The sequence below is a fragment of the Podarcis melisellensis genome (genome assembly GCF_964234715.1).
Source record: "Podarcis melisellensis genome assembly, chromosome: 17".
Classification (NCBI taxonomy): domain Eukaryota; kingdom Metazoa; phylum Chordata; class Lepidosauria; order Squamata; family Lacertidae; genus Podarcis; species Podarcis melisellensis.
In genome coordinates, this window is record NC_138534.1 from 30,682,004 (window position 1) to 30,706,494 (window position 24,491).

Here is a 24,491-nt window from a genome sequence, read left to right on the forward strand (position 1 = left end):
GCGCTCGGGTTGGCTGAGGCGCGCGGGGGGAAGCGGCCGAGGCTGCCAGTGCCGCCGCCGCTGCCGCCGCTTCTGGTTGCTGAGAGGCCTCGCTTGAGCCCGTCAGGAGCTGAGGTACTGAGGCGAGTGGCCGAGCGCTCGTGAGGCGACCCGCCGCGCCCACTTTGGCGCTCTTTCCCGGCGCTGGCCGGCGGCTCCCGTCCCGCCATTAGAGGAGCACCACTCCTTTCCTTTGAATCTTCTTCCCACTCGTGTTCGCTAGGGCTGAGGCAGCTTTTCCTGAGCCCCTTCGGCGGGACGTGATCCTTATTCCGAGTCCTGACGGTTCTCAGGGGTGACTAGGCCGAAGAAACGAGATTTTTTAATAAGAATAATATTTTTGGGAGGGAGGTAGCTTTAGGGTTCCTTCGCGCCAGGCCTCTCAAACGGTATTATGAAATATTTGCTTGCGGAGGATGCACTGAAATGAACAGGGAGAGTTTTATCCCACCCCCGTTGGTTTTATTTTATTTTATTTTTGGCAGTGCAGAAGTACTTCTCTGTAAAGCAGCGTTTCCCCAAACTTGGGTCTTCGGCTGGTTGTTTTTTTTTTGGACTACAACTCCCGTCGTCCCTAGCTAGCAAGACCAGTGGTCAAGGATGATGGGAACTGTAGTCCAAAAAAGCAGCTGGAGCAACACACAAGTTTGGGGAAACGCATTTCTCGTCCCCATAAAGTATTGAAATGCTTTATTCCATGCCGCTGGTGCTAGAAAACTTTGATTTAAGCGAGGCTGGTTGTTTTTTTTTTACTGTTGAAATTGCTATTCTGGTAAGCAGCTGCGTTTTGAGTGGGTGGGTGTAAATTTACCCTGAGGTTGCAGCGGGGGTGGGGTTGCACTCCTTATGGGGGTTGAGGAAAGAAAGGAAATCTGAAAATGGATCTGGTCTATGCAGTCCCAGTTTTGAGCACTCTGGAGGGTAAACTCTGACAACTTCTCTTTTGGGTGGTGCTGTATTGGGGTGTGTGAAAAATACAGTGAAACCCCTATCTGGGATTAACTGGGAATAACGTGGCACAACTCAGTCACTAATGCATTCCTGCCTTCAAGAGTTACATTGAAGTTCTGCCTTGCTCCAAGGTAGAAAATGGCACACATACCCACCCACCTTCTACCTGGTCACACCAAATATCCAGCTAACCCAGCAAGCTCCTGAAAGCTGGTGCCTTTAACAGGGCTTGCTAGGGAATTGAACTTGGGACCTGCTGCATGTGACTCATGCAACCTACTACTGAATTATGGTTCACAAGGTACAAATTATTGGGAAACTTGCTCTTGCAAGCCCTACTGAAATTAAAAATTGTGTTCTTGCAGAAGCTTTACTAAATATCTGTTGGGATTGCAAAGGAGAAAGACCTAGTATGTTGGGTTTATTGTTGCTTTCTGAACCTGGGGGAGGGCCTCTTGGTGTTGTTTGACTACAATTCCCACCATTCCTGACCATTGGTCATGGGGGCTGCAGCTGCTTGGAGGCCCAGGAAGATCTAAAGGGCCAAATATTTGCTACCCCTAGATAGAAACTTTACACGATGCTCTTAGAGCAGCTTCAGAGACCAGTTCATTAGTTGGTGTCCAAATCTGTGCCTGATTCAACTCTCTCACCTCATTACAAACTAAGTACAAATCATTGCAGACTCCTTATACCAAGTTAGGCCATTGGTCCATCAAGCTCAGTATTGTCTACAGAACTGGCAACAGCTCTCTGGGATTTCAGACTAGGGATATTCCTAATTCTACCTGGGATTGAAACTGGGACCTTCTGTATGCATAGCAGATGCTGCACCACTGAGCTGTGGCCCTTCATTTAATGCCACCTCTGCTCATTCTCTGCTTATATACCTGTCTAGTTTATGTTACTCTATAAAGCACCATGTACACAGCTATATAATAATATAAAAAACCGGCTAGAATTCCTGCTGTATCCGAAACAGGCACTGAGAGTGGTAGGTGTAGGGTGCACCCTTCAGTAAAATACCATGTATACATAATCACAACCTTATACAGTTCTTCATGCTAATGAACAGGAAATACCGGTATTATTTACACTATTTCCTTTGGATACATGTATCTTGCTTTATAACCCAAATAGGCTCTCAAAGCAGTTACAAAGTATTTTCATAATAAGAATCAAATTTGACTCAAGTTACACTTTAGAAGTTACTCTTTAACTTGAACCAGCTTTCTGTTCCACATATAAGTTGGTGGTGAAATACACTCCTTTGTCATTTAGATTTTGAGTGTGCCAGGGTGGTTAAAATTATGTTCACCCTGTGTCCTTATTGTGGTCACAAATAGATAGTGCACTCACATTTACAGTTTGCTAATATGTAAGAAGCACCTCGTCAGGGACGCGGGTGGCGCTGTGGGTAAAACCTCAGCGCCTAGGACTTGCCGATCGCATGGTCGGCGGTTCGAATCCCCGCAGCGGGGTGTGCTCCCGTCGTTCAGTCCCAGCGCCTGCCAACCTAGCAGTTCGAAAGCATCCCCGGGTGCAAGTAGATAAATAGGGACCGCTTACCAAGCGGGAAGGTAAACGGCGTTTCCGTGTGCTGCGCTGGCTCGCCAGATGCAGCTTGTCACGCTGGCCACGTGACCCGGAAGTGTCTGCGGACAGCGCTGGCTCTTGGCCTCTAGAGTGAGATGAGCGCACAACCCTAGAGTCTATCAAGACTGGCCCGTACGGGCAGGGGTACCTTTACCTTTACCTAAGAAGCACCTCAATCAAAATAGTATAGACCAACATCTAATGGAGATTCTGAAATCTAGTATATCCTGCACTGAAATGGAGGTTGCATTGGGTGTCTCCTAAGGTCCTTCCAGATTGTTTTATTTTCTTATTCCAAAACATTGAATGTTCTAGGTGAGTTTTAAAATGATTTTCCTAAGTCTTTACCTGGAACATTTATTTCAGTGTTTTAGCTGTATTGCATTGTTATATTTAACTATCCTTTAAGATCTGTATAGCATAGATTCAGTTTGTATACATTTGGGTCTCTTCGTTTATTGTGTAGATAATTGATGTGAGGCTCTTAACAGTGTAGTTAAGACAGTGAGTAAATGAAGTACATGTAATTTGCAACTTATGCAATTAAACTTGCACACATTTGGTTTTATGTGCTCTGTAAATAAAAATAAAAAGGGGTGGTCGTTCGGGGGGGGGGGCTTTGACAATCACACCTGCCAAGGAACCCAATGTGTTTTGACTATATGTGATTTTGGCTTTATGTGGTATCCTTCAAACATAACCCCTGCATAAATTGAGAGGTAGGTAAAGGTAAAGGGACCCCTGACCATTAGGTCCAGTCATGGCCGACTGGGGTTGCAGCGTTCATCTCGCTTTATTGGCCAAGGGAGCTGGCGTACAGCTTCCGAGTCATGTGGCCAGCATGACTAAGCCGCTTCTGGCAAACCAGAGCAGCGCACGGAAACGCCATTTACCTTCCCGCCGGAGCGGTACCTATTTATCTACTTGCACTTTGATGTGCTTTCGAACTGCTAGGTTGGCAGGAGCAGGGACTGAGCAACGGGAGCTCACCTCGTTGCGGGGATTCTAACCACCGACCTTCTGATCGGCAAGGCCGAGGCTCTGTGGTTTAACCCACAGCTCCACCCACGTCCCTAAATTGAGTTTTACCTGTACACAAAAAATGGTGTTTTCTTTCTAAAAAGGAATATAATACCAAATAATCCAGGCCATTCTTAGTTTTCAGCATTATTTGCCAACCCCTAGGGAAGAATAACTCAAAATGCTTATTGGAACCTTCTAGTTCCCTGTTGTGCCCTTTGTAAATATGAAAGAGAGTAAACACACAGTTAGAGAAGGCATGAACAAACCTTTCAATTCTTGTCAATGGAGAAAGAAATCATTCAGCATGAATGTAGTTTCTCTTTCTTGCCTGATGAGAGGTGTGGTGGCAATTCATAAATCTTCCCTTCTTAAGAACAGTTTTAGCTATGTGTTCTTTCTGGATGTCCTCCTGCTTAGGAAGGGATGCACCTTGGTGCTCAGAACAATGAGAACATTCTATGGGCTTTTCAGAGTGCTAAAGTAATAAATTAACATATCAATAGATCAGGCATCTTTTCTGAGTAGCATGAGTCTTGAATTCATCTGTGCCTTTAGTAGGACTGGGATACACTTACTGCTTTTTCTTGGTTTTCTTTACCTTTTAGTTCCCATGTGTAAACAAAAATATAAAAGCATAAATTTTGGGGGTTCGTGTTCAGTTGCTCTGATTTGGTACCAATTCATGTCAATAAAAGTTCATCAACTGATTTGGTACACATAATGTAACTAGTACAATTCAAGTTCACATGATAAATTTAAAAGAAAAGGCACACGGTGATCATTTGCTCATTGCGATGGAGCAAGCCAACAGTGTTGCAACTAAAGGTGTCTTCATGCATTCAGCTGAACACACATAGCCAAATCCAGCAGTGCTATCCTTCCCCCTTTTCTTGGAGAAAGGCTTGTTACCTCCCTCATCAAGATTTGTGTTTCACAACTATTCATTTCTGTGTATGCTGATAGCTCCTTATCTCTTTCTGTGTTTCTACAATATTGGTTTTTCATGTTTGCTTAGAAAATAACTCTTACATACATTTTTGTTGCTTTCCGTTTCTTTTCCCCATCACACAGATGTGAGCCACAGAAAAGCCAATTTAAGTCTCTTTTATTAAAATGGCCTTGATTAACTCAGGAATGCAGATTACCAGACAACATGTATTCAAGGCAGCTATAGAAAAGGGCTACTTGTATACTCAAATATTAAGAGTCTTACATACCCATTGTGCATTTTACATGAAGAGCAGAAGCTGTGGTTTGCCAGTGCCAGCTGACAGTGCAAACCTATAAAGGTCTACTGAAAACTAAATTTCATTGAGTTCACTGGAACTTACTCCCTGGTGAGAGGGTATAGGAGTCTTTTATCTAACATTAAGAAAGGAGTACAATAAATGTAGTTACTCTGGAAGGATATAAAAAGATCAGGGCACATTATTTGAAATTACGTAACATGCTGAAATTAGCTGGACCTGCCTCTAAGCCTAAGCAGATGCAATTAAGATTTCATTTTATTTTGACTGGCCAGCTACAATTATTTATTCCACCCGACACTGGAGGGCATTCTAAGTATTTCTGAACCATGCCATGTGGCAAAATTTCAGCTTTACCACATGAGAAGCATTTAACAAAGTATTTTCAGTGTCTCTCTTATTAGCTATCTAGTCAAAAGCCTAGTGAAATAATACATCTGCACCAACATGTGGCCTTAAAATTCAGTGCTTTTTTTCAAAAAAGAAAGAAAACTTTGCTCACAAGAATAAAAGCATCTGTTGTAATTAAAATGTAGCTGTTTTGTGGTGCTTTGTTCTTATTCAAGAAGCAATGGAAATAAAAAAAAGAATGTGAAGAACTTGAGTTTTTTGCCGTGGGGCCAGTAAATTAAATCGGCCTTCAAAAATTCTATTTGCTAAAGGCAAGAAAATGGTTTTTCTCCCCTGCACTTTGCTTTCTTATTGTGTTTTTGATTTTTGTAGCAGCTCTCATCCTGCTTTTGCTAGATACAAGTAAATGCTTCTGCTTTTATCAGCACTCACCAGTCTATGTATGCATATTTGTAAACACTGATGGGACTGCGGTTGCTTTTGGTCTGTCTCCTTTCCTTGGATGCAAACCTTAACCAAGTACTGCTCAAAATATTTTGAGTCACAGGTTATGTGCATATTTTATTCTCCATACTCTCTTCCTTTTCAAATGCAATTCCCCTGCTGGATGTACCTTCAGCAAGCTGAACAGTAGTAACATTAACCCAATTGTAGTTTAGGGTTAACTGTGGTTCCTCTTTAACCTACTTGAAATCATGGTTTCAGATCCTATTTCAAGCACATCCCTGTTAGGGTTAAGTGCAGTTCATCTCACTTCCCGCACAACAGCTAACCATGGGTTAGGCCCAACAACATCTTTGCTCCATAGCGAAGGAGTAGCTGTTCTTGATTACTTAATAGCATACTTCAGATTTGCATATTTGAGGAGTAGTTAACAGGTCTTCTGAATTTTGGCAAACATGAATGATTGCCATGCACAGAAAGGTGCAAGATAACACTGCTAGCATTTCCCCCAAATTGGAGATAGAGGGAGAGTGACCCAAAACAGAGACAGATTAAGTGGATACTTGTTTATAACCAACTTAATATTTTTAAATGTTAGCTCTTTCATCAAATTTCACCTCAATTTCTTAATGTTTGCACCTCTATGTTTCTTGAGTGGATAGGGATGATTTAATAGCATGTTCCATCCAGACCTGACTTGTTTTATATACATACAGCTGCACTTTACTCTGTGTGGGTATAGAAATTACTCAAGCCTATATCTGCAGGTGCGAAAATAATGTAAACATATGCTGTGTTGAAGTATATTTTAAAAAGTAGCCTGAAAATGTTCTCTTTTTGCAAGTACAGCACAGCGGTTTCTCAGATGCTGTGTGTGAAACATTTGCTGCGGGCCTGAAGAAAGCTGCTAATGACATGGTTCTGAGTATTCCAGATGAGGTAAATAGAAGGAGTTTATGTTGTCAATGTCATGTCACTAAACAAAAGGATTTATCCATTGGCATTTTCAGTCATGTCCTTTGAGGAGGGGAAGCTTACCTGAAAATCAATTTATGCAAGCATAAAAAGGAAAAGGGAAGGCAAGCAAAGAAATTGGCATAAAATTATCATCTTAAATGCATTTACACATCTCACCACTGCTACTACCACTAATAATAATTTTATTATTTGTACCCCGCCCATCTGACTGGTTTGCCCCAGCCACTCTGGGCTACTTCCAACATATATAAAAACATAATAAAACATTACACATTAAAAAGCTTCCTTATACAGGGAAGGCTCAGTGTTATTAAATGCATTTACGATTAGCTAATTTCCTCCCAAAACTGGAAAAGCCAGCTGGCGGTGCAACAGAAGATTGAAGTGGTCAGGATGGAAGATAGGAGTAGTTTGGATGAGGAAAGTGCTTGATTCAGTCTGCCATCAACTTCTCTGATATATTGATAAATTGCATAAAAATTGGAGGGAAATTTGAATTCTAAGTGTGTGAGCAAACAGGAGACTACAGTTGTTCAGTGGGAAGGGGAAAGTGGTCTGCATATGCTCAGATGGACTTTCCCAGGGCTCAGACTTGGTATGGAGAACAGACTCCTGGGCTAAGCCCTCATGATGTCTTAGCACAAATTAATTTTCCAGACTTTGGGGGAGGAGTTTGGAAAGTAGAATAAGTAAGGACAGCTTGTCTGTAACACAAGTGGAGGAAGAAAGAGCATGTTATTGTGAAGAGTTGCTGGAAAACTGAAAACAAAGCATGGGTTATTGTATGGAGGGGAACACTGTGTATGTGTTCTCTGGTTCAGTTGTCTGACAATGGAGGTGGAGTTAGTACTCAATTTCAATGGAGATGCTGGAGCTTTAATATATAGGGCAGATATACTATTACCCTGTAATCCTCTTAATTCTGTGATGACAGGGTAGGCTGCAACTTTTTAATGCTGGGGGGAAAGCACTCTGTATATGCCCCGAAGCACACGCCATTACTACTTATTTCTGCTTCAAAATTCTGTGACATAGCTTAACTGACTGATTTTGGACTAATACCTTATTACTGTGCCTGTGCTGCCTAGCTGTTAAATGGGACTGCCACTGACCAGTGGCAACTTCAAGGGTTTTTTGTCTACTCCTTTTTAGTTGTAGATGTGAGCTAAGCATGAATAATTTTTATGCACATGTATAAATCTGAATGCATGTCTTTCCTGGATTCTAGCTTTGGAATGGCCAGCCAAGAAACAGAAGTTCAGAGATTGATCCTAGATAGTGATTCAATGATCGAAGGAATAAGTGACCAGGTCCTGCTGGCAGTGGTGCTCAGCATCACATTCCTTGCTGCACTGGCATACATGCTTTTAAGGTGAGATACTGTTAGCACTTGACAATGACCTACTGTATTTGTAATGTGTCAGGCATATACATTTAAATATTTAATTTAAAATATTTTTAATGATACAACACACCTGTTTTTTGACTGCACATTCTTGGAAGCAGCACTTCGAAGAATCAAACTAGAAAGTCAGTAGGGTTGGTTAAAATCTCCCTTCACCCACAAAGCTTTTACTGAGCTTGGGCCAAATGAGATGACCTCCAGTTCTTCATGCTACTTTACAACACTAACCAAATTGGGCAAGGAGACAGAGAAAGCATCTTTGCACCGCAGAGTTACAAATATATATATATATATATATCTACACCCTAACCTGAAAAACCAGTCATAGAAATTGTATATCTTAACACCCTTAGCCTATCTAGCTTGGAGCATTAACTAGCATAATAAAACTATGATATTTTCCCACCCAAGTTCTCTGTTTCCATAGCTGCTGCTACTTAAAACTGAAAATTCAGCTTTAAGATAGCACATTTTCAAAATTAATATATGATGAAAACTATTGCAGAATACTTTGATGGGGATAAGAAATTCATGACATAAAGGAAAAGGAAATGATGTCATTACTTTCATCCTAGAGCACAATCCTGTGCATGTCTGCTCAAAGTAACTCCCACTGAACTTGGTGGGACTTACTCTTAGGTAAGAATGAGTAAGATTGTAGCCTTGAACACTCAAATATTTTTTAAAAAGCTTTCCATTTATGTGCTAATAGTATTTTTTTGAAAAAAAAATACACATAGGGTTAGAGTTGTATCTAATGAAGCTCTATCCAGAGTAGACACATTGAAATAATGGACCTAAGGTAGACATGGTCATATATTTCAGTGGGCCTACTCATGATAGTATGACTAGCATTGGATACTACCCTTACTATCTGGGACACGGGGAAGGAATTTTGCGCTGAAGTTTGGATCAAGTGACTTACTACTTCATAAAATGCCATTGTCTTGCAGTTAATTGAAACATCTTAGAATTATGAACATGCTAGATGAATTCCATTGTGTATAGCTCTGATTTTGAAGTTTTTTGTTAGCATTGTATTATGCACTGTATTTTCTCTTAACAGAAATGCCCACCAAGCTATTCATCCAGAAAACCAAGAGCTAGTGAGAGCAATTAGACAACAAATACAATCAGAACAGGTATAATGCTATCTGCTCTTCCTTGCATAAATTGCATTTTGTGCCAACTCTCAGATAATTTCTCATGTGATGACCAGGAGGTAGATAAATCTGCACCTCGTGGATTTTGTGCTCCTTTAGAGACAAATCTGGTTATAATACACGGATGCTAGAGAATAGAATTCATGTCTCATGAACCTTTTGTAATAGCTGGAGACTATTCCCTCTGTTTCCCAAGTTCAAGGATGGGTGCTGTGACTTATGAAAACAAAATGGCATAGCATATGCAGAAGAAGGAAGCATTGGCATGCTTAAGGCAACACTGAGAGTGACAGAGGTACACATTTAAAAGAAAAGAAACATTTGGGGGTTGGAGGAAGCCCAAAGGAGGGAGGAAATATTGACTCTGTATGTGTGCAGTCCCAGGAGGGAATGGTGCTAAGGAAGGAGCGAAATAAAAACACAGACACAACCATCCCTCAGGTGAGGAGACTTCCCCATTCTCAGCAGGCTCCTTGCCTGAGAATGGGGAGCTTTGAAGGTGCAGGTGGGGCCAGCTGACAGTCAACCTGATCTGGAACTTCAAAGGCTCCTTCAAACAAGTTAGAATAGATAATCATGCCTCCTGTGTGGTGGTGTAGGCAGCAAATAAAGTCTACTTCATAGCCACCATCACATCCCAAAGTAGCCACTTGGTACAACTCTTCATTCTACAGCCATACTACTCTGAACACGTCTGATTTCGAAAGCTAAGCAGGGTCAGGCCTGGTTAGTACTTGGATGGGAGACGCCATAGGCTTTTGCCTCCTTTGTGGGACGTGGGTGGCGCTGTGGTCTAAACCACAGAGCCTGTTGGGCTTGCCGATCAGAAGGTCGGCAGTTCGAATCTCCGCAACGGGGTGAGCTCCCGTTGCTTGGTCCCAGCTCCTGCCAACCTAGCAGTTCGAAAGCATGCCCAAAAAGTGCAAGTAGATAAATAGGTACCGCTCTGGCGGGAAGGTAAACGGCATTTCCGTGCGCTGCTCTGGTTTCGGTGTTCCGTTGCACTAGAAGTGGCTTAGTCATACTGGCCACATGACCCGGGAAAACTGTCTGCGGACAAACGCTGGCTCCCTCAGCCTGTAAAGTGAGGTGAGCGTCACAACCCCAGAGTCGTCTGCGACTGGACTTCACTGTCAGGGGTCCTTTATCTTTACCTTTTAGAACTCTTCAGCAAGTGGTCCATGGTCTGATGAAACCAGCTTCGGTACACACATACTTGAACCTTCTGGGAATGTGTTGTGACTCTTTTGCTAGGCACTTTGAGGACAAAATCACTTTCACACCAACCTTTATGGTGTTGTTAATGTGGCCTTTCCTCGTATCATCCTGCTTGAACCCTTAGGTCAGAAATTTATTTAATGAGTACCCATGGAAGAACTTTGTGTGGTGGCACCCATACTTTGGAATCCCAACAATTGGTTCTTTTAGGCAAATCCTTAAGACTTTTTATAATCCAACAAGGCCTTTTCAGCGTACATTGTTAGATAGTTTTCTCATTGGTTTTACAGATTAAGTTAAATATTATATATATATATACACACACACACACACACACAATATAATAGATATATAATATTATATATATATAATATATATACTTTTTAGACTCTGTAGGCTAACAAGTTGGGTTTCTGCCCTTCATTTCCTACTGTATGATTGTTCTTATGTGAGAATAAAGTCCAGAAAATATACTTGTGAAAAACACTTTCTTCCGATCTTGCAATAAGGATTAGTTTGCAGCTTCTGGCAGGTACAGAGATTTGCTCTGCTTGAAGAGGTGACACTTCTCATTTCTTCCAGCAGAATGTACTTGAAGACAGACAACGTTTCTATACTGATATGTCATGCCCAGTGTGTTTACAACAGGCTACATTTCCCATTGAAACAAACTGTGGACATCTTTTTTGTGGTAAGTAAAATACATTTTTGCATCACTTATTGCATTCTGTTATGCTGGTAAGATGTGTTAAGTAAATGATGTGCAGAAAAAGATACTTTTGAAAATGTGGTTTAGTTTTACAGCAGCATGGATTTCCCCTTTGATTGTTTTCATTCAGCTGACTGTGTTAGATACTAGTTGTTTCTAACAGCTATTTAAACTATGTCCAAAAATGTAAAAATGATCATTGCTATAGCAAATATATTAAATTACTGCCCATTTTTATTCCTGTCCTACTTCATATTTTATGTATATTTGTGTAAGGGGCTCACAACAATTCAAAATATCAGTTTCATAAGAAAGGTTAGGCATCATTGCCATTTAAAGCTGGCAATCGCTTAAAAATGTAGATTAACAACTATTTCAATATTGTTTGCAAAGATTTCTTAAGATATTGATTTGCACAGATGATTGAATGTGTTGTAGAGAAAATAGTCCTTTCACCCCACAAAATGACACTTTTGCATCAGCTTATCATTTGGATCAGCTCATCATTTTTGAGTGTTTGTTGAAATAGCAACTTCTATTTGGGTTACTGTCAGTTTAAGAAAATAGTAATGGTATTATTTTATCTAGGTTCCTGCATTATTGCATACTGGAGGTGTGGTCCATGGGGAGGTGCAATACATTGCCCTATCTGCAGGCAAACGGTAATAAGCTGATATTCAAAATTGTGATGTTAACTTTTGGTAACTTTCCCTTCAAAGTTTTTACATGTTTATGTTTCAGGAATATACCATTAATACCTGAGTAGAATAGCATTTGCTTTAGAATCTAATGCTAGGCATCATTTTAGATTATGAATCCCAGAGCAGTATCTACATTAATCTGTGTAGCAAAGCCAACTAATAATCACATAGCACCTGCACATTTAAAAAATAAATAAAGACATTTATTTCAAAAATCTCTTAAGTGGGGAGGATAGTGATTTCATCATCAATTACATAACAACCTACTGCTCTGTCCCAACTCACAAAATAATAGCAACATGCTGCCATCTATATGTTTTCTCATGTGCTCAAAGTGAGCAGTTCTTATGGGATATGCCTCATAGCAAACACAGGACCGGAAAAGGAAACTTTGACTCTTGATTTCTTCCTCCCTGGTAATTCCTGTTTCAGAGACAACATGACAGCTAAGAATCTTAAAGGGGACAAAGCAGACACAGTGAAACATGATGAAACAGATGCCATGGCAAGCTTAGTCTCATAGATTTGTGAAGAACTAGCGTAAGATTGGTCTAAAGTTCTTCTATCTCTAAGGGAAGATATCTCTAAGCTGACAAAAAGTACGGCTGAAACTAAGGGCAAGTGACATGATGAGGGTGTATGTGTGGTCTTGGTAACATAGTTTCATATGTAGATAATAGTTCAATGTTTAAGTCTCTCCCCTGCAACCATTCAAACCAATCTTATGGACTGAATTTCCTGTTTGCTTTGGGTTGTGGATAATTCTACTGTAATATCATGGACAAATTTGGCAGGTGGTTCACAGCCGAACACCCTGGTTTTCAGAACTTGCAGATTTCCTTGAGCTCGACAGTAACTTTAATCTCTGTGGTTATAAGAAGATAACTACAACTGCACCCATCTTAGTGCTTGGATTTTGCTTTTATGCTTCAACACATCATTAGTTGGCTTTAAAAACCCCCACACACATTACATTCTGTAACCTTTTAAAAGCACAGAATAAAGAAAGGAAACAATCCACGTAAAATTATTAAGTAACTGATTTTCTATTGTGTTCAGGTAATTTTATTTTTACCTCTCTTCAGTGAGAGGCAAGAGGATGCAGTGCAGGTGCTTCAGGATGTCAGTGATTACAACAGGAGATTCTCAGGACAGCCAAGATCGGTATGTGTAGGGACAGAGTCAGGAAGACCAGGGACCTACAGTTTCACCCATCTGTTGCATCCAGCTTTCCTCCCAGCCTAGCCTTGGGAGCTGAAGAGGGAGCTGAGGATTCTCCTTCCATTTAGTGTACCTTTGAAATCCACAAGGACAGTCCCCTCCCCAGCTGCAAGATTGAAAGAAGGACTGGGCTTCTGAGGTACCTGTGGCGCTCCAGAAGCAAAGCAGGATAAGGACATGTCTTAACCTTCCTCTTTGGCTATCAACAGCGCAGCCAGGATTTGTAGTTTTGCAGCTGTGGCTCTGAGAAAAGCCCAGGCTGTGTAATCTAATTCTAAGGCACAATTCTCACACCTTCCCAAGCCCTAAGCTTGAATTTGGGGTTGAGGAGTCAGGAATTGTCTGACTTGGCACTGTGTTACAGAGATGGAGGAACCAGCCCTCACCCTTTGTGGGGAGGGGACTAGAAACAACATATTTTGGTTGGCCAGCAAAGCCAGCCAAATTTGAGAACCCCAAAATTTGTGAACTCTCTTGGATGGAAGTTGTGGGTGTGTCCAAGGTGCAATGAGCTCCTGTCTGTTCAGGAACAAGTTTGTTTCCTTGAGTCCAAGGCGGCATATCTAGAAAAGCTTAGAGAGGCAGAGAGAGTGGTGGATGAGGCCCTCAGGGACATTATAGCTCTGTTCCACTTCCACAGTGATAGCTCCAGGGAGAGTGAGGGTCTTGATGTAGTAGGTATGACAGAATCATGGTGGAGTGGAGAGAACAAGTGGGACACATTATCTCTAGATATAAACACCATAGGAAAGATGTACTGGAGATGGCGTTGCTCTGTACATCAAAGAGAACATTGAGTCCAGCAAGCTAAAATTCCCCAAAGGGGTGGACTCCCCCACAGAATCATTGTCGGTGGTGATACCAAAAGCAATTTAGTACTAGAGATGTGCTATTGTCCCCTTGATCAAAACGCTCAGGGAGATCTTGAGATAAAAAATGAACCAATAAAGCGTCCTACGGGGGAAATGTTGGTAGTATTGCTACATTTGTGTTCCAGTCACAACAAATAGGTAAATTTTCTAGATACTCTAAATGATTGTTACTTAAAACTGTTGGTCATGGAACCAACCAGAGGGGCGGTGACCCTGGACTTGAATGGCACCCAGGAACTCTAGTGTCTGGAATAACTTTTGCAGGAGAGTCAGAGGAACTGAGGCAGATAGCAGGGACACTAGATGAAGTTCTAGGCCTAATACAGTGGTACCTTGGTTCTCAAACGCCTTGGTACTCAAACAACTTGGAACCCAAACATTGCAAACCCAGAAGTAAGTGTTCTGGTTTGCAAACTTTTCGGAAACTGAACATGCTCCGTTTTCAGTGTTGCATTCCAATTTGAGTGCCACATTTCCATTTTGAGTGTTACGCTGACGATTTGAGTGTTATGCTGAGGTCTGTCTTTGCTATTTATTTTGCGTTTTTTATTTGTGGCTCTTTGTTTTTGTGACACTGGTTAGGAGGGGGGAAATAACCAAGCACGTGTTGAACAAAACATTCCTGCATTTCAGGAAGTTGGACTATGTGATCCTTGTGGTCGCTTCCAACTCTACAATTCTATGATTCTGTGTATATAGAAGAACAAATCTTGCTGAAGTAGAACCAGCATGGCTTCTGCAAGGGGAAGTCCTAACAATATCTGAGTTATTTGAGAAAGTCAACAAGTATATTGATAGAGGTGATCCAGTTGATATCATGCACTTGGACTTTCAAAAAGCTTTTGAAAAGGTCCCTTGCCAAAGACTCCTTAGTAAGCTTAGCAGTCATAGAATAAGAAGAGAGGTCCTCTTGTAGATCAAAAATAGATTAAGTAGAAGCAGAGAGTAGCAATAAATGGACAGTTCTCTGAATGGAGAGATGTAGAAAGTGGAGTCACTTAAGGATCAGTATTGGGACCTGTGCTTTCTAACTTCTTCATCAAGAGTTAGGACTGAACAGTGAGGTGGCCAAGTTTGCTGATGATACTAAATTGTTCAAAACTGTTAAAAAGGTACTGTAAAGAGCTCCAGAAAGATCTCTCCCAACTTAGTGAATGTGTGGTAAAATGGCAAATGCAATTCAAGTGCAAAGTGATGCATGTTGGGGCAAAAAACTATTAATTTTACATATATGCTCATAGGGTCCAAACTAGCAGTGTCTGGCTAGGAATGAGATATGGGGGCTGTAATAGATAGCTCTATGAAGATGTGCAACAACTGAAAAAGGCAAATTCCATGCTAGGGATCATGAGGAAAGGAATTGAACGCAAAACTGCCAATATCATAATGCCATTGTACTAATCTATTGTGTGAGTACATTTGGAATACTATGAGTGTCTGGAGGCGGTTGGAGGATGGATGGCGGCTAACAGATTGAGGTTGAATCCTGACAAGACAGAAGTACTGTTTTTGGGGGAAAGGAGGCGGGCAGGTGTAGAGGATTCCCTGGTCCTGAATGGGGTAACTGTGCCCCTGAAGGACCAGGTGCGCAGCCTGGGAGTCATTTTGGACTCACAGCTGTCCATGGAGGCACAGGTCAAATCTGTGTCCAGGGCAGCTGTTTACCAGCTCCATCTGGTACGTAGGCTGAGACCCTATCTGCCTGCGGACTGTCTCGCCAGAGTGGTGCATGCTCTGGTTATCTCCCGCCTGGACTACTGCAATGCACTCTACGTGGGGCTACCTTTGAAGGTGACTCGGAAACTACAACTAATCCAGAATGTGGCAGCTGGACTGGTGACAGGGGGCGGCTGCCAAGACCATATAACACCGGTCTTGAAAGACCTACATTGGCTCCCCGTACGTTTCCGAGCACAATTCAAAGTGTTGGTGCTGACCTTTAAAGCCCTAAACGGCCTCGGTCCAGTATACCTGAAGGAGCGTCTCCACCCCCATCATTCTGCCCGGACGCTGAGGTCCAGCGCCGAGGGCCTTCTGGCGGTTCCCTCATTGCGAGAAGCAAAGCTACAGGGAACCAGGCAGAGGGCCTTCTCGGTAGTGGCGCCCGCCCTGTGGAACGCCCTTCCAGCAGATGTCAAAGAGATAAACAACTACCTGACACTCAGAAGACATCTTAAGGCAGCCCTGTCCAGGGAAGTTTCTTACGTGTGATATTTTACTGTATTTTTGGTTTCTATGGAAGCTTCCCAGAGTGGCTGGGGAGGCCCAGCCAGATGGGCGGGGTATAAATAATAAATTATTATTATTATTATTATTATTATTATTATTATTATTTGCTTCTGGTCCCCACATCTAATAAAGGGTATTCTCATTTCGGCCAAATCTGTGCCATTTGCATTTGAGTTTCCCTATTGTGTTTATTAGGCCTTCATTGAGCCTGCTGGGTTCCCTAGTGCCATTCCCATTCCTCATATGGCAACACTAACATTCCCCCACCTCCATCTATCTGTATAAAATTAAGCAAGTATAAGTTGTTGGCCTGGGCATAGTGATGTCCTGTGAAATCTGTTACACATTATATGCCTATTAACCATATTTATATTCTGCATAGAATTTAATACTATATATTCTTACATAGTCTTGCATTTCTGTAATAATTAAAAACCCTGATTCCCACTGCATGGGGATTCAGTGGCCGGATGCTAGTCGTCCTTTGTAATCAAAATCAGAGGCAAAGTTCCCATGGCAGAATACAGCTCTAGGCTCAAGTTCTTGGGAAATTATGCCTCTGTAATGATACATGTGTTTGTGTAATACTACATGTTTGTGTGTAATGTGATATGGGACATGTGTAGTCTTGGTAACATTTTATGCACAGGTAAGAATTTAACACGTTTTAAAATCTCCTTTGTGCAGCCATCCAGATGAATATTTATAGTGAGATGCTATATTTATCTTGTGGGCTGTTTCCTGTTTTGCTTCGGACTATGGATAATGCTACTCTAATGTATTGGACTACTTTGCAAGTGCTTTGCACCTTGGTTTTCAGAACTGTCAAATTTGTCTGAGCTGTATGGTATGTGTAACCCCTGTAGTTGTAAGAGACGCCTAGTAAGAATAATTACAGTCACATGTTTTGTTCTTATGCTAGGGCACGTCATTTGTTAGGGTATGGCTTTTCTGTAACCTTTTAAAATTTGGGTGGGGAACCTGTGGCTTTTCAGCTCCGATCGTTCCTGAGCAGTGGCCATGGAGGGAGCAGTGGATGGAAGTTGAGAATCCAACATTTGGAGGGCCAACAGGTTCCTCACCCCTGTTTTAAAATCACTGCAGTGGAAAGGGGGGAAAGTTTGCATACAGGTATTAAATGATCAATTTTCTATTGTGTTCAGGTAACTTTATTTTTACCACTCTTCAATGAAGAACAAGAGGATGCAGTGCAGGTGCTTCAGGCTGTCAACGATTACAACAGGAGATTCTCAGGACAGCCAAGATCGGTATGTGTGGGGATGGAGTCAGTGGGACCAGGGGTACAAATTCCATTCACCAGTAGCACACAATATTACAGAGCACTGGAGCATCTCTGAAGCGCAGTGCAAGCACAGAGGCCAGTCCCTGCCCTTCCCTAGCATTAAGGTTGGAAGGATGAATGGGCTTGTTTGGCTATAGTGCTTTGAAGGTACTCAAGAGTATGGTCGCAAAAGGACAAGTCCTAGCCTTGTTCTTTAGCTCTGAAAAGAAAGGCCTGGGTGTGTGGTTTTGCAACTGGGCTTCAGAGACAGGTCCAGGCGTCCTTCCAGCCTTGGAGATGGAGAAGAGCTGGTCCCCACGTTTGTGCTAGAGTTAGTTCCCACTTCATCCCTTTCTACCTCCAAGGTGGAGAGGAGCATTGGGGCTGTTTCTATAATGCACTGTGTAGTGTAATTCTAGGAACAATCTTTCCTGCACCCTTTCCTAGCCATAAGTTTGCATTTGCGGTGAGGGAGCAAGGGATTCTCTTTGCATTTGTACTGTGTTGCAGAGATGAAGGAAGTAGACAATGACCTTTGTGGTGAGGGATCCAGAAACTACATTTTTTTTTGTCAGCCAGCAAAACCAGCCAGATTTGTGGACCCCACCCAAGACAAATAATAATCCCTGTTGATGTGGTGAATTTTCGAGAATAAAATAAGGGATTTAATTGAGAAATACCAACTTTAGAGGCCCCAGGCATGGAGAGTTCCCAGCTTTTGTATGTCTTACTACCCTTTAGAGATTCAGCAAGCTTAGTCAGAAAAGAGTTTATGCTATGTAGTAGTTAAGAGAGGGAGCTGTAAGCCTAAATGGGGGCAGGCAACCTAAGGCCCATGGGCCACAATTGGCCCACGGGGGTTGTTTAACCAGCCCACGAGCCACCCCCAAACCAAGCCATCTGCTCGGTGAGTCCCCACATGCTGCGCTAAACAGGCACAGCATGGTGCAGGGACTCGCTTCCACGGCACCAGAAATCGTGTCTGCACAGACACAAGACGCTGGAAATTGGGGGGAGCGCTCAGGCACACACGTGATCTGCCCCATGGAGGGATTCTGCTGGAGTGAACTGGCCCAGGCGAGGTAAACCTTGCCAACCCCTGGCCTGAAGGCTCCTTGTTGAAATCTTGCCCCAACCCATTAACGATGCTTTGGCAAGCCACACTCTCTCACACTCCCCCTCTGCAATCTATTATGATTAATAATATTGTTCCGCCTTCTGGGTTCTTTTGGGTATGGATTGTTGAGATATAAAGCATTCTAACACTTAGAGAAAGTGATGTTTCAATATTGAGTCTTATTTAAGTATTTTTGTATTGAATGTAAAACCTTGAACAATATTTTGTTTTTCCCATGTGTTTGTTTAATCTTGTACTTGGTATAAAAAAAAACCTGATCCAAGATGCTGTTTATATTCAGAGTCCCTATGAATGAGAATATAGATCTTTATGAGGGAGATACTGAGGGAAAGGGTCATGGACACAGTGCAAGAAGGAATTACACTATCATCCTTTTTCACCAATATTACAATTTGTGTAAATGCACGTGAGCTTGTAATATATGTGTCAAAAGTCCCTGAGATAAATGTACCGTGTATCACATTTACCAAAAATTGGTCTTTCTACATTTTGTTTAGATTATGGAAAGGATTATGGATTTGCCCACGTTATTGCGCCATGCGTTCAGAGAAATGTTTTCCGTTGGCGGTCTCTTCTGGATGTTCCGCATCCGAATATTCCTCTGCCTCATGGGAGCTTTGTTGTACCTGGCATCCCCCCTGGATTTTCTCCCCGAAGCCCTGTTTGGAATTTTGGGGTTTTTAGATGATTTCTTTGTGGTGTTTCTGCTACTCATCTATATATCTATAATGTACCGAGAGGTTGTAACACAGAGACTGAACAGATGAAGGCGAATGTCAGTGACCAACATTCAGGAGCACTAAGAGGGGTGCTTAACTAAATGAGCCACTATGAAATAATCATCTTGACACATTTTCAGTTTCTGCTATTAAATAGCTTCTAGCCAAACATCTTATGTAAGCATGGAAATTGTCATAGTGGTGATAGCGAACTGGATTTTCAGTGTTTGTTATATAAAAGAGATCTGATTCAATATGTCATATACTGCTTACATATGTTTACAGTGGATGAGTAATTGTACGTTATTCAAGGTACCACCAATTATAAGGGAATTTCTTTGAATGTTTAACAAAAAAAAGAAAGTATTCGGTTTAGCTGGACATGTATTTAAGGCACTACTCAATGTACAGTTTTTTTATTCAATGTACAGTTTCAAAGACTGCTTAATGTCTCATTGCGGGTGCTGAAGTGGGAGGGAATTGTTGGTTTTTAAAATAACCTAGTTTAGCATCTCTGCCTATGCAGTAAGTGCTCAAGCTTGGGCAGCAGCATACTATTGCACAAACATTCTAAGTACAGTATTGCTTTAGCTGCAATTACATACATCTCTCCATATAACATTTGTACCTTGCAATGTACACTTGTCCATACCATGATTAATGATGGTATGTGTTACAGATAATTGCTTTTTACATTGCAGGTTCAACATGATGGCTTGGATAAAATAGAAGACAGCCCATCTCAAGAGGGGAATATATAGTATAGTATAATGTAATATTAACTAAACCTTTGAACTTGAATCAAAACTAGGCTCCCTGATCATGTGAAATGCTAAGTGCTAGTGATTAGCTGAAATCTAAAACCGAATGTTATAGTTGAAATAACTTCTCGTAATGGGCACTATCACCGTGTTGTAGGTATACTTACATGCGTGCTTGCTTAGAAGTAATCCTTATTAAACTCACTGGGACTTGCTTCCAACTAAGCATGCATAGAATCGGGGTGCATACCTTCTAAGCTTGCACCACATGGTGTCCATGAAATGCTATGAAACACCTTGTTTGAGATGCTTACCCTCCATCAAATTTAAATGGTTCTTGAGGCAGGAGAGAAGTGTTGAACAGGTGCAAAAGCACTGGGCTTTGAACAGCCCAGGAAGAGAAGAGATAGCATCCTTTTATTTCTATTCCTATGTACATGATTTACAAAACACCCCCCCAAAATGCACAGATTAGATGCAGGGACTTGAGGCCCCTGTGCTTGGAATGCTCCTTATCACTTAACCACGAAGTCACAGCCTTGTTTGGCCAGTTCCTGCCTCAAATAGTCATTGGGAAGAGAGCATTTTGGCATCACTAGAGACAGAGCTCCTTAAGAGAGAAAGATATGGGATCTTCTGGAGCAGCCTATGGGATCTTAGCCCACTCCTCTCCGGTATGAATTTTCTACACCAGCGTTAACTATGGTGAAGGTTTATAGCAACACTAATATTAACTATAGTTAACATCAATCAAGGTTTTATTTTAAGCAGCTTCACTCTCTGTTTTTTTCATACTGGCAAAACCTGGCTGGTGTTAAGCATGGTTGAAGTCAGTACCAATGCAACTCTTAGCCATAGCAAGGAAATTCATGCCAGAAGAGAGGAATGTGAGATACCGCAATCTACTCCCGATCATATAACCATGGTTAAGGGAGCGAGAGCATTCTGCGCACTGGTCCTTTGACACTTCGCTTTGTTTAAGGCAGTAACTCTTTCAATTTGATAAAATCCTTGCCAAAGAAAACTCATCCCTCACTTACTTAACTGTACTTTTTCTATTAAAGTCCCTAAGTACTTGAAAATATATTTGATCTCCTTGTATTCCAGACAAGAGCATATTTTGAAATATTTGTATTGTCCATGCATCCATTTCCTTGCAGGGTATCTGAGTGACATTGTAAGCATATGAACATGTATCAGAATATAAGTTAAGTGCATTGAAATACTAACTTTTGTAGAGTGGGGAGGTTTCTCTCTTGTCTCATTTTAAGAACCTGGGCATGAACAAGGCAAAGGTTCTCTTAAAATGCAAAGGCGATTTCATTCTCACAAATGTTAATTGTTTCTATGAACTTAGTCTTAAATCTGCAAAATCATGGCTGGGGAAAATGTTTGAATGTATTAATTCTGTCTCGAGATTTACATTTGGTCTGTTCTGTCTCTACTTGACATGAATGTTGAAAACAAGGGAAGGAAAGAGAGTGAGTTTAAAAAGAGAAAACATCTCCCATCAGTTTTACTGTTTTTAAAGGCTGTCTCTAGTTCCTTTCAATACTTCTGCTTACTCTTGTCATCACTAGTATGTGATAGTGATGTGTTGCCTACCTCGGATATGATGCCAGCCTGATGCACTAAACAAATCTTCCTTTATTTTTGGTCAACTCAAACTCTATGTAGAAGTTGGGGGAGAACATATGAAAGCACTACTGCACGTCAAGAAGTGTAGAGCCTAAAATAAAGTATATAAGAATATAAGTGGGCTGTTTCAGTCTTTGATGTTCCTCTAAAACACCCAAAAACAGTTGCAAAAAGAGGTTGAGTCAAACCCTAGTACATATTGCCTTCTTTATTTTCTGGTGGCTGAACAGTCTTCTTATGCAACCCATTTTTGCTTTGAACAAAAACAGATTTCAACTGATTACAGTAACCACAGAGTTGTTTAGTAGCCTTAATGCCCTGTTTGCCACCTGCGCTGATAATTCTCTTCATTCAAGTCTGTATCATCAGGGCAAGTCCCTTTACGTAACTTTAGAATGTCTTCCAAGTGGCTTTTGTGTGCCTTCTTTGTCTGTCACTGGTGCTGATGTGAGAAGTGGGCTTGGTCCACATCACACCTTGTCACCTGTCACTGTTCAGCACTCGATTTCTGGAATCTCTGCAATCATACTTGCACCATATTTTTGTTATGCTTAGCTATCCCTGTTCGCAGTGCCGATACTATGCACAGCCTTAGTTATTGGAGCCTTATGCCTCACCCATGCTCTTCTTGCACCTGTTCCCTATAGGGTACCTTGTTTATTTTTCTGCTCAGTTGTTTTAGCGTCAAATGATAAGGCTATATTTCTTATTTTTAAAAACTGGAGAAATCAACATTTTATATTCTCAGTATATAATTTTAATATGGAATCAGTCATACGATCTCTGTATAATCTCAAACACATACTGTTGCTGCCAACACAAAACTGTGGAGGATAACAGGAAATTTTTATTTCCTACTGTGCATTCTTCTGCATTGCTCTAGAGACGATTTTCTTCCAAAAGGAAATCTGCTTCCTAATCCTTGATGGATAATGTGGGGCATGAACGAACTAATACTATTTTACAGGAATCATTGCCCTTTTTGCCTGCATATTTTAATATGTCCCTCTGAATCATATCTGGGGACCTACATAGCAATTTCATTCATTCCTAATAGTAATAAAAATCCATTAATTTGGGGAGAATATTTCAGCTCAAAAGCCAGATGCAGTATTACAATCTGATAAGAGAGCTTTTTCTGATTTATTGCAAGGCACTTCTCATTCAGAGGAAAAGATGGATTTTTCCAGTATTAGCTTTAACATTATCTGAAAGAATCACTAACCAGAAATCCTAAAGTTTAGGAATGAATCCTGTAGAAAATAAATGATTAAAGTAATAACTATAAAGATTTGGACAAGAGAAAATACTCCAAACAGAAATCTTGTCTTGTATCTCTTTTTCTTCCATTTCCCTGCTAATTAATGATCTGTATTAATAAAGACACTAGTGGCTACATAATGCTTTTTGATGCACACACACTCAATTTCCCAAAACAACCTTAAGGCCACATACTGATTTATTTGCTGCAAGTACTATGTCAGTTGACTTTCATATGAGGAACAATTAATGACCAAAGTTGGTGTAAAAAGGCTGCCAGAGATCTATGCAGTTGTAGGCAGCATGCTACCATAGATGTTTTACACAAAATGTAAGCTGGCTCATGTATTTACTGAAAATAAACCATGTTTGAAATAAGATTTTTTTTTTTGTCCATTTACTGTATTTCTGCATATTTGTAACATTATAATCTTATGCTTTATTCCTTGAAACATGTTTACGGACACAAAAAATCTATTGCATGCACTTTCTGCAGACACTTTTTTCAAATCCCTGCTCAGTCATGAAGCTCACTGAATGGTTTGAATCCATCAGTATCTTTCAGCACAACCAGGCCTCTTGCAAGGATAATGTTAGAGAACTCCAGCTACTGGAGAGACAACTCCAGCTACACTGCCCCATGCTCCTTTAATATATATATATTTATACTTTGACTGCCTTCTCCCTCTTTCTGTGGTTCTCAATTTTTTTTAATATCTTCTGCATATCCAAATTCATTTAATTTGCTCATTTAATTATCTACTTTAAATATATACTCTTCTAAAACTGTAGGTTATTACAATAATCCTAGTTACAGATAGGTAGCCGTGTTGGTCTGCCATAGTCAAAAAAAATAATAATAATTCCTTCCAGTAGCACCTTAAAGAGCAACTAAGTTAGTTCTTGGTATGAGCTTCCGTGTGCATGCACACTTCTTCAGATACCTGAAGAATCTGAAGAAGTGTGCATGCACACGAAAGCTCATACCAAGAACTAACTTAGTTGGTCTTTAAGGTGCTACTGGAAGGAATTTTTTTTGTTTTTACAATAATCCTGCTAATGTTTTTATCTGTTTGCAATTTATCTGTAAATATTCAGTAAATCATTTCCATTCTTTTATTTTAAATAATTTGATATCTTGATTTCTTATTCTTCCGGTGAGTTTCGCCATCTCTGCATATCCCATAAGTTTTTGTATCCATTTTTCCTTTGCTTCTTTCCACTTTGGGGCAAGTAGCATTCTTGCTGCTGCTGTAATAGCAGACATAAATAAATTTCTGTATAATTTAGGTAGTCCTGTCCCTATAATTCCCAAAAGAAAAGCTGCCAGGTTGTTGTTTATTTATAAAAGTTATTTTGAACATCCTTTTCAATTCATATCATTTCCCAGAGGCTCCGTGGAAGAGTGTATGAGATAAATAAAATGATGTTATCAGAGTAAATTGAGGTAAGAAGCCCTTTAGGAGCCCACAGTGCTCCATGACAAATTAAAGCAAATCTAAATTTGTAGTGTACAAATTTCCCCATATGCTGCGGAGAAAAGCTG

General features: G+C 40.9%; 1 protein-coding gene across 5 annotated transcripts; it reads left to right on the forward strand.

Moving 5' to 3' along the window:
• On the forward strand, window positions 1-23,323 carry RNF170 (ring finger protein 170). 5 transcript variants are annotated; one of them, XM_081894731.1, is made up of 9 exons: window positions 1-114; window positions 6,501-6,590; window positions 7,858-8,001; window positions 9,101-9,176; window positions 10,998-11,106; window positions 11,713-11,786; window positions 12,885-12,989; window positions 17,311-17,415; window positions 19,065-23,323. In XM_081894731.1, the coding sequence occupies exons 2-9, from the start codon at window positions 6,586-6,588 to the stop codon at window positions 19,332-19,334; spliced, it is 888 nt and encodes a 295-aa protein (XP_081750857.1). In that variant the 5' UTR covers window positions 1-114; window positions 6,501-6,585; the 3' UTR covers window positions 19,335-23,323. The 5 variants fall into 5 exon arrangements, with proteins under 5 accessions (XP_081750857.1, XP_081750860.1, XP_081750861.1 ...); XM_081894734.1 differs by having other exon boundaries at window positions 11,001-11,106; XM_081894732.1 differs by having other exon boundaries at window positions 28-114; window positions 6,495-6,590.
• Window positions 23,324-24,491: the final 1,168 nt, after the last annotated feature.